This window comes from Colobus angolensis, unplaced genomic scaffold (assembly GCF_000951035.1).
Source record: "Colobus angolensis palliatus isolate OR3802 unplaced genomic scaffold, Cang.pa_1.0 Scaffold38, whole genome shotgun sequence".
In the NCBI taxonomy this organism is placed as follows: domain Eukaryota; kingdom Metazoa; phylum Chordata; class Mammalia; order Primates; family Cercopithecidae; genus Colobus; species Colobus angolensis.
This window is the reverse complement of record NW_012117154.1, coordinates 5,426,191-5,440,405: the sequence shown is the minus strand read 5'-3', so window position 1 is coordinate 5,440,405 and position 14,215 is coordinate 5,426,191. Positions and strand designations below refer to the sequence as shown.

Genomic DNA, 14,215 nt, shown 5'->3' with positions numbered 1-14,215 from the left:
GTGATGATGCCACATGGTGGTAGTGGTACTGATGGTGGTGGTGGTGATGAGGTTAATGATCGTCATGGAGGAAGTGGTGATGGTGTTGGTGGTGATGCCACATGGTGGTAGTGGTACTGATGGTGATGGTGACAATGTTGGTGGTGATGAGGGCAATGATTGTGATGGAGGTGGTGGTGATGGTGGTGACGATGTTGGTGGTGATACTGATGATAGAGGTGGTAATGATGGTGGTGAGAGTGGAGAGTGCATCCACAGCAGTCTGGTTGCTTTTGCTCAGGGTCCTTTGCGAGTGTCACAGTATAGATCTGTGTTCAGTGTCAATGAGAGTTACACTGGAGTCCTTCAAAGCCACTGCAGGATTTGTTAACTTAAAAAACTTACCAGCCTTTGTTTGCCGTCTTTTCCAAGAAGGGGCCCAGACCTAGTCATGGAATGTAAATTTAACGATGCACTTCTCTTCTTTTTTAAATGAGTTACGTCCACAAAGCATAGTCTGCTTTTCCATTTTTAACTTTTAGTTGATCAGAAATTTAAAGATGTTTGCAAAGCTGTTTAGGTGAAGCATCCTTACAGGTAGGCTCTTGCTAATGTTTTTTAGCCCCTCCCCTTTATCACGCCTTCCCCGCATATTCAGCTGTCTCTGTACTTGTTTTGCATTGTCTTATGGTCTAATTAGGTCATCACAAGAACAAACGCAACTGCTGTAGCAGGGTGTGAGCAGTGGTCACTTACTTTTGGGCAATATGCACTGAGCTGGTGGGAGGGGCCCTGTGGGCACATGGGGTGTACTGAGGACCCTGTTCAGTGTGGCCATCGGCAGCAAGGTAGGGGCAGGGCATCACTTCATCACAAAACCAACAAATGAAAGCACTTGTGTATGGATTCAACCGAAAAGTACAATGTGTAAGGCACAAATGTCTCATTTTTGGTGATTCCTCATAGAACAGGTTTACTCTACCATATCTTACCTCGTTGTGGTCTTCCTTGGAATAACAGAAGCACCACTGAAACCTCACCCCTTTGGTGCGGGGCCAAAAAGGGAGGATACAGTCTCCTCCCCTCGGGGGAGTGGACGTGAGATGATTCAGGGGCAAGAGCATTGTGGGAGCGTGAAATAATGGGGGAGGATGAGCCTTGGGCTTCTGGACACAGTTTCAAAGTCAGAACTGAACAGAGGAGACTGGGAAGTGTGGGGGATGCCTGGGAGGGAAGGGCAGGAGTGGTGCAGATGGTCCTGAGGCGTGTGTGGCTTCTGGGTTCCCGCCTGCATCAGCAGCACCCTGACCCCCAGCTCATGCCCTGTGCTCCTCATAGGTGCTCGCTGTGAGGATCGATGACCTAGATCACCTCCCGGAGACCACCACAATCGATGCCTCCTCTATCGGCATTGTCCAGGTGAGTGGCACAGGGCTCCAGGGGCTCAGAAACATTGGGGTAAGTGGACACCTGCAGAAGGGACCTGAGCGGCTTGGACAGGCTGGGAGGGAGCAACTCTGGGCAAGCCTGTGGCTGGGGTCACCTGTTTTCTTGGCTTCTCTTCCCCTCAGAACCTCTTAGATCATCTCCTCGTTTCTGTAGCTTCTGTGACCTCAGTTTGTTGAATACTGGTGTATCTCACCTTGGAAAACAGATGTTTTCCAGAAAAAAAGAAATTAGAACAATTGGCTGGGCACAGTGGCTCACGCCTGTAATCCTAGCAATTTGGGAGGCCAAAGCAGGCACATCACTTGAGGTCAGGAGTTCAAGACCAGCCTGGCCAACATGGAAAAACCCTGTCTCTACTAAATATACAAAAATTAGCTAAACATGGTAGTGCATGCCTGTAATCCCAGCTACTCAGGAGGCTGACGCAGGAAAATTGCTTGAACCCAGGGGGCAAAGGTTGCAGTGAGCTGAGATTGTGCCACTGCACTCCAGCCTAGGCAACAAAGCAAGACTCTGTCTCAAACAAAAAAAAAAATTGGATCATTAAATTGTTCTAAGCAAAATAAGCTTAAACATATCGATTAGATGAACTTAGTTTTTAAAAAAATTTTTAGTTAATACTAAATTTTTAGTCAGCAAAAATTCATTTCAGAGAATGTGTCATGCTCTCAGTGATCTAAAATCACATGTATGCCTCTTGTTCTGAAATAGCACTTATAGAGTACAGTCTTCATGAAGGGGGTTGGGTCCGGCTGAGTGACGTGTGGAAGCTCCAGCCACAGCCCCAGAACCCACAGGCCATTTCTACTCTTGGCAAGTCACAGGCATGGGGGGAAGGGACGTCCCACTATGACCACAATGTAGGCCCACACTGGGTCTGTCTGCCACTGGGTTAGGATCAGGTCGTGTGGAACGGCACAGGAAGCTCGAGAGGAGTGGCAGGTGACCACTCACCAGCCACCACTGCCCCACAGCCTCTGTGAGCCTGAGCGAGTCTGGCTGCAGAGCCGGCCTGGTTCAGAAGATGTGGTCACAGCCCAGCAGCGCCCTGGACACTTGCAGGGAAGTGTGCAGGGAAGGGATCCACTGGGATCATAACTGCAGCTGGGCCCTCGGTTCCTTTCCCCTGCAGTTTTTTGTGGTCAAATCTATTTTAATTCAAAAAAATTTTTTTTTTTAACAGTGGATTTGTTACAGCCTTGGGGAAGAGAGCCCTGATTTCAAAGCATTTTTAGCCTTGTTCTAGGAGCTCACCCGGGTGGAAACATTTCCCTTTACCCAGTGGCTTAAAAGGTTTCTAAAAAGTGTTTACATTTTAGCATAAAATACAACTTTTAAAAATACGACTTGTTGCCAGGCACGGTGGCTCACGCCTGTAATACCCGCACTTTGGGAGCCGAGGCGAGCAGATCATGAGGTCAGGAGATGGCGACCAGCCTGGCTAACACGGTGAAACTATCTCTACAAAAAAAAAATTATACACACACACATATATGTGTATATACATATACACACACAGATGTGTATATACATATATATGACTCATGTTTTTTTTTTTAATCTGCAACTAAAGGAACTTGCCCCGATCCTTAGAAATACAAGACCCAGGCCGGGCGCGGTGGCTCAAGCCTGTAATCCCAGCACTTTGGGAGGCCGAGACGGGCGGATCACGAGGTCAGGAGATCGAGACCATCCTGGCTAACATGGTGAAACCCCGTCTCTACTAAAAAATACAAAAAACTAGCCGGGCGCGGTGGCGGGCGCCTGTAATCCCAGCTACTCGGGAGGCTGAGGCAGGAGAATGGCGTAAACCCGGGAGGCGGAGCTTGCAGTGAGCTGAGATCCGGCCACTGCACTCCGGTCTGGGGGACGGAGCAAGACTCCACCTCAAAAAAAAAAAAAAAAAAGAACCAGCTGTGGTCACTGTTTCCTGTGACAGCTCGGTGGCCCATGAGCCTCCCCACTGATTCGAGAGTATGTCCAGGGCAGTGCTGGGGCTGTCCTGGCTGCTGCATGATGTGACCGACTAACCTGGTTCTTGGCTGAAACCGATTTTCCTGCAGCCTGAGCTGACTCTGGAGCAGGACGATTTGGCCGAAGGGAAGCACGGGAAAGCTGCCAAGCGAAGTCACAAGAGAAAGCAGAAGCCAGAAGAGGAGGCGGGCGCTCCGGTGCCCGAGGACGCCACCTTCAGCGAATTCTCAGAGAAAGAGACCGAATTCACAGGCAGCGTAGGCGACGAGACCAATTCTGCAGTACAGAGCATTCAGCAGGTCAGTCTGCTGCTTTATCTCCTGATTAGGTGCCGGTCACTTTCCCTAAGCATGAGAGCCCTGTGTGTGTGTGACTCCATCTCTTTTTACTATACAGTGTACATGTGGACTTCATGTGGTTGAAGGCAGCACACATATCCTATTTTTCACTTAAGCATGTTTCATGTAAGCATTTCTGAGTTCTGACCTACAAATCCTGCTTGTCATTGTTAGCAGCAACATCCATTCTAGCATGTTGAAGAGGGATATTCCTGCCCGGGTGGGAATTAGGTGGGCTGTTTGCAGTTTGGGGAGATCCCAGATGGCCTCCCCAAGTCTCCTTATGATGAAAGCTCAGCCCTGTGCATTTGCTGACTAGCTGGAGAGCAAGGATCCCTCGATCTGGAAAGTGAAGGCAATCCCACAATCCCACTGTCTTGACTGGAACCTTCTGTCTTGCTCAGCCTTCGTCACTTTTGCTTTTGAAGCCTCTGAGTGTTTGATCAGTCTGTGTCTAATACTGCACGTCTCTCTCTTGATCTGGGGCATGGTAATCTTGATTGCAAAAGTTCTCCATTTATTTGGCCTTTCATCCCTCTCCATGAAAGAGAATGCTTTCTCTTATTAGCGATTGGTACTGCAAATACTTTTATTGCTCTTTGTGGCTTTGTGGTGGGATTTTCATTTACCAACAGCAGGGCACTTCGAAGGAATGAATAGAAAAAGAAAGCATCTGTTTTCTTTTTCATGCTTGCTTTTTTCTTTTTTTTTCTAGCCAGTGAAGTTAATTTGTTTCTTAGTTCCTTCTCATTGCATTCATGATTGTGTCTGTTTCTTGTTTTTCTTTTTCGCTGGAATTTTTCCAGAACAAAATTAACTCCGTTTCCTCTTTCACGAAAGAATGTCGTGCTTCTTGTTCCCGGGGCGCGGCGTGTGGTTATTCCGGCAGGGTAACACAGAGCACATCCTGGGGAGGTCCTTGCGTTCCCTCTTTTGCAAAAATGAACCGATTTTTGTTGTGTGTGAATCTTCCAGGTAGTGGTGACCCTGGGTGACCCAAACGTGACCACACCGTCGAGCTCAGTTGGCTTGACCAACATCACCGTGACCCCCATCACCACTGCAGCTGGGACTCAGTTTACCAATCTCCAACCAGTGGCCGTGGGACACCTTACCACCCCCGAACGCCAGTTACAGCTGGACAACTCAATCCTGACCGTGACCTTTGATACCGTCAGCGGCTCGGCCATGTTGCACAACCGCCAAAATGATGTCCAGATCCACCCCCAGCCGGAAGCCTCAAACCCACAGTCTGTGGCCCACTTCATCAATCTGACCACCCTGGTCAACTCCATCACGCCGCTGGGGAGCCAGCTTAGTGACCAGCACCCGCTTACGTGGCGGGCAGTGCCCCAGACTGACGTCCTGCCGCCCCCGCAGCCGCAGGCACCCCCACAGCAGGCGGCCCAGCCCCAGGTGCAGGCGGAGCAGCAGCAGCAGATGTACAGCTACTGAGCTGCATTCCGGGAAACTCGGGGCAAGAACTGCAGAGGGATGTTTGGGATTTGTTTAGATTTGTTTGCTGGATACCAAACAAAAAGTCATACATTGCAATGTAAGGTTGACTTAGCTTTGCAGAATATCTCCAGATCCCCCGCCAGCAACCATTACAGTCTGTCAGCTTAACTCTAGAAGTGACCTCTGGCAGGCAAGAGTTTTAAACTGGATGGGGTTCCACACTATGCCTTACCAAGGCAGTAAGTCCTGGGCCGGGCCCCATCTGCCTCCCCTTACAGAACCAGTGTTCACCTGACAGGGTTCCGGAAAGTGAAGCTGAGAGAGAAGCAGGATCATAAGAGGCAAGAGATAAGTTATTAGGAACACAAATGGTCCATTTTCTTTTTTCTTTTAGAGCTTGGTTCCTGTCTGAGAACATAGACAGTATTCACAGGTGGCAGCAGGGAATATTTTCTCCTCGCTTCTGGATTTTTTTTGCAAGCGAGCAGATAGAAGTTACAGTAACGTTTATTCTCTTTGAACTAGGAGTTGAGTTGGTTCTTATACAACTATGGGCTGAAACTACACGTGAGGTGTGCTGAGCCGCATGTGATCCTGCAACCTTGGAGATCAAGGTCATCATGGATAAGGGGTCACGTGAGGTCACTGCAGCTCAAAAGGCATCTTAGTAATATCCGTGAATCAATTTCCAATAGTTTTTTTCCTTTTTTTAACTTTATTTCAAACATACATTATGTGTTCAAGGCTGTTATGGCCAATATTGTGTGTTTTAGTTTTATGTTAACATGATAAAGTCGTGTGCACTGTAGGACCATCGGTCCCTGTCCACCCTTCCCAGCTGGCCAGATGCAGAGGGTCGTGCGGCTGTGAGGACTGAGCCTCCCTGCGGCCGCCAGCGGCTCCTCCGGGTTGTCCCAGGATTCTCTGCAATCCAAATGTGTCCATTCTGGCGGAAGCGCAGCCAGTATTCCGAGTGGAAGAAATGGGGGGAAATTCATCTTTTCCTTCTGTTTAAACTTCAATCCCAAAGGTTGGTGTATTTCATGACCAATTTTCTATAAAAATATTGAATGAGTTTGGCTCTTTACAGTGGAAAAGTGTAGGTATTTCAGAACCACAGAGAAAATGCTGTTTCCTGCCAGGTGGTAATGAAAGCAGAGAGGCTAGTTCACTAATAGAAGCATTAATTGCCACTAAAACTGAATGTGCAGTTAACAGCCAGGTCTGCGTGCGCGGGGACACGTGCTGTCACGTCTGTGTACCAGTTTCGGGGCAGGCGCCAGGGTTGGGGGAGGCACCCAGCCCTCCTGCCCCCTACAAGAAACACTGAGAGGTGTGGGGAGAAGTGTGCTCTTAACTTTCCTGGTGCTCTGTTGAGCACTGGCCACAGTGAGGGGACAAGCCTGCCTTCACGTGTCCTGCTTTGCCAGTTATCCCAGATCCTGTGCTCACTGGGAGTCCATCTTGAGGAAACACTGGCATAAGCTGAGTAACTGATGAAGAGCAGTCCTGATGTTGCCAGCAGAGCAAAGGGTGGTTGTGTTTTTCAAAACGCAACTTTCTCAGCACTTCACTCCAAAAAAACAGCAGACTTTTGAGGATAGGGCTGGAATTTGTTTTGTGCAATATATGCCTTTGTGAACTAAGGAAAGTTCTTCCCCAGGGAGCACGCAGGAGGGTCTGCAGGGCTCACCTCCTCACCTCACGCACCATCACTCGCGCCCAGCTCTCACCTCTCAGTTGAAGACTGGGAGATCATTTGACTTTTAATTTATGAGAATTATTTTATGTTATTTATGTATATAATTAACTGTTTCATACATAATAGTTTCATCAAATGAACTCGGGCTTGGGGTGATATTGTCTCCATTCTCCAGATACAAGTGCTGCAGGCATCCATGGAATCAGCAGGAGACCAGGGCTCCTAAGATATATTTTTAAAAATCAGTATCGATTTCTTTTTGCCTTTGCAGAATCTGAAGGGCAAATGACCTCGCAGACACTCCCAACGGGCGTTGGGCTCATGACGAACCACCCACTAGCATTGACCTTTTATTCTTCTTCTCTATAAAATAAAGGCCTTGGAAATCACAATTTTATTTTTTTAAAGAAATTGTTTTAGTGCCTAGAGTAAGACCGCATCAAATGTTTTTAAAGAACCTAATTTAGATTGTGTGGTATATACCACTGCTTATCTCAATACACAGACACCTCATACTTCTTGTTATAGGTGAGAACTCGAAAGAAAAATCTAACGCCCAAGTTTTCTGTAAACGTGTGGTCTTCATAGGGTTACTGCCTGAGGCAAAGTGGGTTGTCTTAAAGCAACTGCTACAAATTTGCATAAAAGAAACTAGGTAACAAAATACAACCCCTACGTGCCACCAGCCAAGAGAGTCCTCAGCTGTACACGGTTCTGCGTGTCATGTGACAGGAAGTATTTCGCATTTTAACTGATCCAGGATGCACAGATGTATTCATAAAGGAAGACATTAGATCCAGCCGTTGTGGCCACCAGGCTCTGTGGACCCATCTCCGTCGAGAATTTGTTTTGGACCCGTGGCTCCGTGCATCTGTGGAGTCGAGTACCATCTGCTGGTGTGAGTCTTGCAGGGAGGCCACAGGTACAGCTGCTTCCTGTGAATCCGGTCTCTGGGTTGAGAAGGGGCCCGGGCCTCTGCAATGCTCTAGCGTGTGACATGTTCTCAGGAAAACATTCTGTGCCAAGTGCCGCCTCGCTGTGTCCAGCATGGGACTGCGCTGGAGGGTCCGGCATGGAAGGCAGACCTCCTGTACCTCTATCATTCCCATTTGCAGCATCCAAAGGCGGAAGGCTCATGGCTTCCCCGCTAGAGGCGGCATCTCGGGCTTTCCCGTTGGATTTTGAAAGGCATTAAGACTGTTTGGAGATGTTGGGTGTACTTCGTGTCACATCCGTTTGTATGATGATGAATAAAAGGTGCTGTGACCCGTGTTTTCAATGGCTGGCCTTCTGCTCCCACTGCCTGTTAGGAAAGGTGGCGTAGTTGGTATGCTTTGAGAATGCTCACCATTTCTGCTGTCAGCCACATCTTGATTCCTCTCAGGTCCAGAACTCATGAAATGTTTGGATTACTTGAAATGTTCCTGTAGATACTGAGGTATCAGAACCTTTCACAGGGATTTCCAAAAAAAAGGCAACAAAGAGGGTACATGTAGCATTTTTTTGTAAAGCTTAGATCGAGAAAGAACAGGCACCAAAAAGATCAATAGCTAGAGAGAGGCGAATACTTCAGCAGGCGTTTCTTTGGGCAGATGGTCTGGAATGACCCCTTATCTTTTGATCAAATATTAAATGATGTATTCTAATTTTTTTTCTTTTTTTGAGACAGTGTCTCGCTCTGTCACCCAGGCTGGAGTGCAGTGTGAGATCTCAGCTCACTGCAGCCTCCGCCTCCCAGGTTCCCGTGATTCTCCTGCCTCAGTCTCCCAAGTAGCTGAGATTACAGGTGCCTACCACCACGCCTGGCTAATGTTTGTATTTTTAGTAGACATGGGGTTTCACCATGTTGGCCAGGCTGGTTTTGAACTCCTGGCTTCAAATGATCCACCCACCTCAGCCTCCCAAAGTGCTGGGATTATAGGCATGAGCCACTGTGCTCGGCCTGCTAAGGTCATGTTAAAGTTAGGAAGCACCTTACATATCCAGTCTTCTGAGGATTTGACCTATGAGAACCACGCCTTGGATATTTTTGTTGTATTTTAGATAGCATCTGGCAGCAATGAATTCTCCTGCCAGGAAGTAGGATTCATTCATTTCACGTTTGGCCAACTGTGAGCACGTCCTTGTGTGTGCCAGACCTGTGTGGTTCTCAGTGCACACAAAGGCAGACTCAGCCTTTCAGAACACTCTGCAGGGAGAAACAGTGGTGATGTTGTTGGCATGCGTGTTCGACTCATCAGTGCCCCCATGTTTCTTTCTGGAGTGCAAATTGCCGCCTAATGATTTGCTCCGCTAAGAGTCACACAATGTGGTGGAAAACTAACAAGGACACAGTCTGAATATGGCCTTTTCACAAGCATTAGACACCAGCTCCCGTAGAGAGAGGAAAAGAACAGGCCATTGGCTTCTTCCCCATCAGGTTGTACAACTGGTGTTGAGTGTATCCTCACAGGGGTCCTTGTTCTGGCATGACAGGGATGAGGGACCTTGCCTATATGGCGGTGCAATAATCAAAATCATCTGGAAGTGGCCCTGGGTTGCCCGGACAAAGCTGGCTGGGGCCTCCCCTCCCATCTGAGCCTTGCTTCCAGTGGAGCTGAGAGCTTCCCTTCCCTTAGCCAGAGAATGTGACTCCCCTGAGCCCAGGGTTCCCAAGTGCAGGCAGCTGGCATTCTGTGTCCTGGAAGCATGGCAGCCACACCCACACTGCCTGGGAGCCAAGTAGCCTGTTCTTTCCCCACTGACAGGCTTGCCTTCTATGTGTTTTATAAAGAGGGAGACCGTGGGGAAGGCACCTTTTGTTGGAATGTAGAACCACCTGTCTAGAGACACACCACCGCCCAGCACACCTCTGGGTAGAGGGAGGACCAGACCCAAGACTTCACTCCTGCCAACAGAGCCTGTTCCCCGAGTGAGACGTTCAGTTTCTCTGTGAGAAACAAACTCACCCGTCCACCAAACCCACAGAACGGACTCAGGGACCCGGAGAAGAGCAGAAGTGAGACTTTTATGACGACCTTGCAAGATTGGTTGTCTGATGGGCAGGCACACCCAGTGCAGTTTCAACAAGCAATTTATCCCCTAGTGTGCAGGTCCCTCCCCAAGTTCCTCATAGGTTGAGCTCTATGGGCTCACTATCTTCCCACACATCACCTATTGGTTGTTGGGCAGGGGTTTTAGGTGTCTTTTTAGGGTTGTCCTGCTGCATTTTGTTGCAGCCCACAATGCATTGCAATCCTAGTAAGCTCAGGGGCTCTTCAAGCATTTGACTTACGACCTAAGTAGCTGGGCAGGCTGGTAAGAATAGACAAAATGAGTTATTTTACAGGCTAGTAAACTTTCATCTTTGACTAAATTTCTTTGATTTGGGTGAGCACAATGAAGGAGGAGTGGAGAAAGGGGGAAGAGGGAGGTTGACAAGCAGGCATTGACGATCCAAGCAGGGGCCTAGTGTATCCTGTTTCTTCTGTAGTTTGCTGACCTAAGCCGATTCTAGGCAATTTGTTTTGGAAACAGACCACTGCATACATTACTTCCTTCACGTCACTGCACTTGCATCACAATTTGGGGCCTGACCTGAACACCAGCTGTTTCCTTCTCTCTTTTTAGTCACAAAATCTTACAGCAAGGTAATGAAGGCAAGAGAGGCGCCTGCCTCCATGTTGTAGGAAACAGCCTCTAGAAACCCAGGGACTGCCCTTGCTGCTGATCTAAAACCGCCTGGAAGAGGCATGCTGGTCACAGGAGAGTCCTATGTGTCCTTTGTGTTTTGCCATTTTTTCCGTGAATTAAAGCGTATGATTCTTCTCTACCTGCGAGTCTCACAGGATCATCAAGCTCAACACATCCACCTCATAGAGTTCACACGCCCTTTCCCCAGCCCGGCCTCAAACCTGGCCCTTCCCCACTGACCCTATGCTCAGCCAACAGCCCTGTCATCACTAAACACACAAGCTCAGAGCCCAGCTTCATCCTAGACTTGCCCTGCTTCCCACCCTGACATCCAAGTGTTTGCAAAAATGTCCAGGTTTTAAGACCAGGTGTGGTGCCTCACACCTGTAATCCTAACATTTTGGACGCCAAAGCAGGAGAATCGCTTGAGGTTAGGAGTTCAAGAGCAGCCTGAACAACATAGTGAGACCCTATCTCTTAAAGGAAAAAGAAAATGTCCATGTTTCACCATGTCCTCCGCTATTGCCCGACTCCAGGTTTCCAGCTGACACCTCCACTTTCCTGTCAGCTTCCAGTCTTGTCCCAGGAAGTCTGTTCTCCATGCTGTGGCCTCAGGGACTTGAAGGTGTACGTTCTACAATATGGCCCACACACCAAGCCTAGCGTCCTCCCTTGGATCCTGAGCACTCTCTGAATACCCACAGATCCTTTCTGCAGCCTCCAGGTCTACAGGGCCTGGCCCTGCTTCCTGCCAGCCAGTCTTCTTTCTCATCCCCACCACCCCTCACCAGGGTCTTGCATCTGCCATTCATACTGTATGGAGGGACTCACACAGGCAATTCAGTTCTCTGATCTGAACATTTCTGCTTCTGACCTGCATGGGGTAGGAACTAGACTTAACTCTTCTGCTTGAACCAGCTAAAAAGCCCAGACATGGCCAGGCGTGGTGGATCATGCCTGTAATCCCAGCACTTTGGGAGGCCGAGGTGGGCAGATCACTTGAGGTCAGGAGTTCCAGACCAGCCTGGCCAACATGGGGAAACCCCATCTCTATTAAAAATACAAAAATTAGCCGGGTATGGTGGTGCACACCTGTAATCTCAGCTACTCGGGAGGCTGAGAGGAGAATCACTTGAACCTGGGAGATGGATGTTGCAGTGACCCGAGATGACCCCACTGTACTCCAGCCTGGGTGAAAGAGTGAGACTTCATCTCAAACAAAATCATAAAATAAAATGTATAATAATACTAGCACTGAGGCCAGGAGGAGAGGCAGTGGAAGTATTCTGTGTAAGATTCTTATGTTCTATGGGAAGTGGTAGACTCATTTGAAGGTGGATTACAGTAAGTTAACATTGGGTGCTAGAAACTCTAAAGCAATAGCTATCACAGAGCAAAGTTATAACTAATGAGCCGACAGAGGTGATACATGAGGAATGCTCAATTAAAGCAAAAGAAAGCAGCAAGAGAGGAAAAGGAGAATAAAGAACAGATGGACAAACAGAAAACAAACAGCAAGATGGGGGATTTAAATCCACTGTATCAATGGCTTTCAACAAAATGATCCGAACACCCTCACTGAATGGCAGGGATTGTCAGATTGGAATTAAAAACTAGGAGCAGCAGCAAGACCACAGTCTATAGCTTGTATGAAAAACTCACTTTAAAACAGAATGATCTGCTCTGGAATTGACACTCCTCCCAGCTGCTCCCAACTCACAGGGAGGCCCAGTCACCCACAGGGGCCAGGACCTACAGGCCCTACCGTGTGTGGGCTGGACATCGCTGAACAGCACTCAAGACCACCCCAGACACTACAAGGTGGGTCATATTCTCCTCCTCACTGTACACGTGAGAAAAGTCGTGAAGTCTGATAACTTGCTCCAGGCCACACTGTTGGAAACTTGCCAAGTTAAAATCTTACGCCTATACCTGCCTGATCCCAAACCTGCACTCTTGTTCCTCCTGTGACATGGCCTGTGAGTCTTCAAAAGGAACATAGTTGAACCATACACAATTCATTGCTTCTGTAGGTCAGAAACTGCCAAACATTAGTTATTGCATGTGGTTCAATCTGATGCGATTGAGCCATATGACTATTATTTTTGCCAATTTTGTTTTCTAAATGTTTGAATTCTCAGAGTCCAGTATTTAAGTGCTGTTGAATTTTGTAAAGGGATGAGTGACTTAGGGATGAGTCATGAATCGTCTGCCCTGAGTAAAAGTCCCTAGGGTGAATTAGAAAAGGTGAACATATTTATATCATATAATGCTTATATATCATAAACATTATATGATATGTTTATGACTGAATATTTTAATTTTTTATTTTAGGTTTTCTTGGACTGGAATCAAGAAGTATAAAGTTGACCTTGTGTTTCGGAGCTATTAGACATGGTAGGCAAAGTAATTAAAAATTTTTTTTTGAAATAATAATAAGACTCACAGCAAACTGCCCAGTACAGGGGAAATCCCATGAACTCTTTTCCCAGCTTCCTCTAATGGAAGCAATTTACATACTCTTAGTACAATTAGCAAAGGCAGGATATTGACACTGGTTCACTACTATGACTACTACAATCACTGAACTGGTCTGCAGACTTCATTCAGATTTTCCCAGTTTTTACACACACTCATTTGGTGTGTGTGTAGTTTTATGTAATTTTTTTTTTTGAAGAAAAAGAAAGCTAGGATTTTTTTTTTTCTTTTTTTTTGAGACAGTCTTGCTCTGTCGCCCAGGGTAGAATGCAATGGTGCAATCTTAACTCTCTGCAATCTCCACCTCCCAGGCTCAAATGATCCTCCAGCCTCAGTCTCCCAAGTAGCTGGGACTACAAGCACACACCACCACACCTGCCTCATTTTTGTATTTTCTGTAGATGGACAGGGTTTCGCCATGTTGCCCAACCTAGTCTTTAACTCCTAAGTTCAAGTGATCTGTCCACTTTGGCCTCCCAAAGTGCTGGGGTTACAGGAGTGAGCCACTGTGCCCAGCCATATATAATTTTATCCCATGTATAAATCAGTGGAACCACCACAATCAAGTTACAGAACTGATCTATTTCCTTGAAGGAATGCCTTCAAGTTACCCCTATGCAGTTGTACCCATTGCTCCCTCATTCCCTAGCCTCCCTGATCCCTCTCATTTCCTTACCCTCCCCCTCATCACTCCTCATTCCCTAGCCTCTCCCATCCCTCCCCCATTCCCTAGCCTCAGGCAATCACTATCTGCTCTCTACCTCTATAATTTTGTCATTTCAAGAATGTTATATAAAATGAAATAATACATTCTGTAACTTTAAAAAATACAGTATATTTATCTATCAAGGTATTATTCTTTACATGTTAACCATGCCTTTTTTTTTTTTGAGACATAGTCTCACTCTGTTGCCCAAGCTGGAGTGCAGTGGCACAATCCTGGCTCACTGCAACCTCCACCTTCTGGGTTCAAGCAATTCTCCTGCCTCAGCCTCCCGAGTAGCTGGGATTACAAGTGCATGCCACCACACCAGCTGATTTGTTTATTTTCAGTAGAGACTGAGTCTCACCATTTCGGCTAGCCTGGTCTCGAACTTCTGACCTCAGGTGATCTGCCCACCTTCACCTCCCAAAACCATAATTTTTTAATGGAAACTTTTATTGA

General features: G+C 47.4%; 2 protein-coding genes across 2 annotated transcripts in view; both read left to right on the top strand.

The window, feature by feature from the left end:
* PRDM15 (PR domain containing 15) overlaps positions 1–5,913 on the top strand; it is an 81,921-nt gene extending 76,008 nt beyond the window's left edge. Inside the window, 3 exon segments of the mRNA XM_011954223.1 lie at positions 1,318–1,398; positions 3,492–3,701; positions 4,716–5,913. Of these exon segments, the coding sequence (XP_011809613.1) occupies positions 1,318–1,398; positions 3,492–3,701; positions 4,716–5,195 (771 nt within the window). The 3' untranslated portion in view covers positions 5,196–5,913.
* Positions 5,914–6,133: 220 nt separating this feature from the next.
* On the top strand, positions 6,134–8,172 carry LOC105520376. Its single transcript, XM_011954064.1, has 3 exons — positions 6,134–6,227; positions 7,661–7,822; positions 7,908–8,172. The coding sequence occupies exons 1-3, from the start codon at positions 6,134–6,136 to the stop codon at positions 8,093–8,095; spliced, it is 444 nt and encodes a 147-aa protein (XP_011809454.1). The 3' UTR covers positions 8,096–8,172.
* The last annotated feature ends 6,043 nt before the right edge of the window (positions 8,173–14,215 follow it).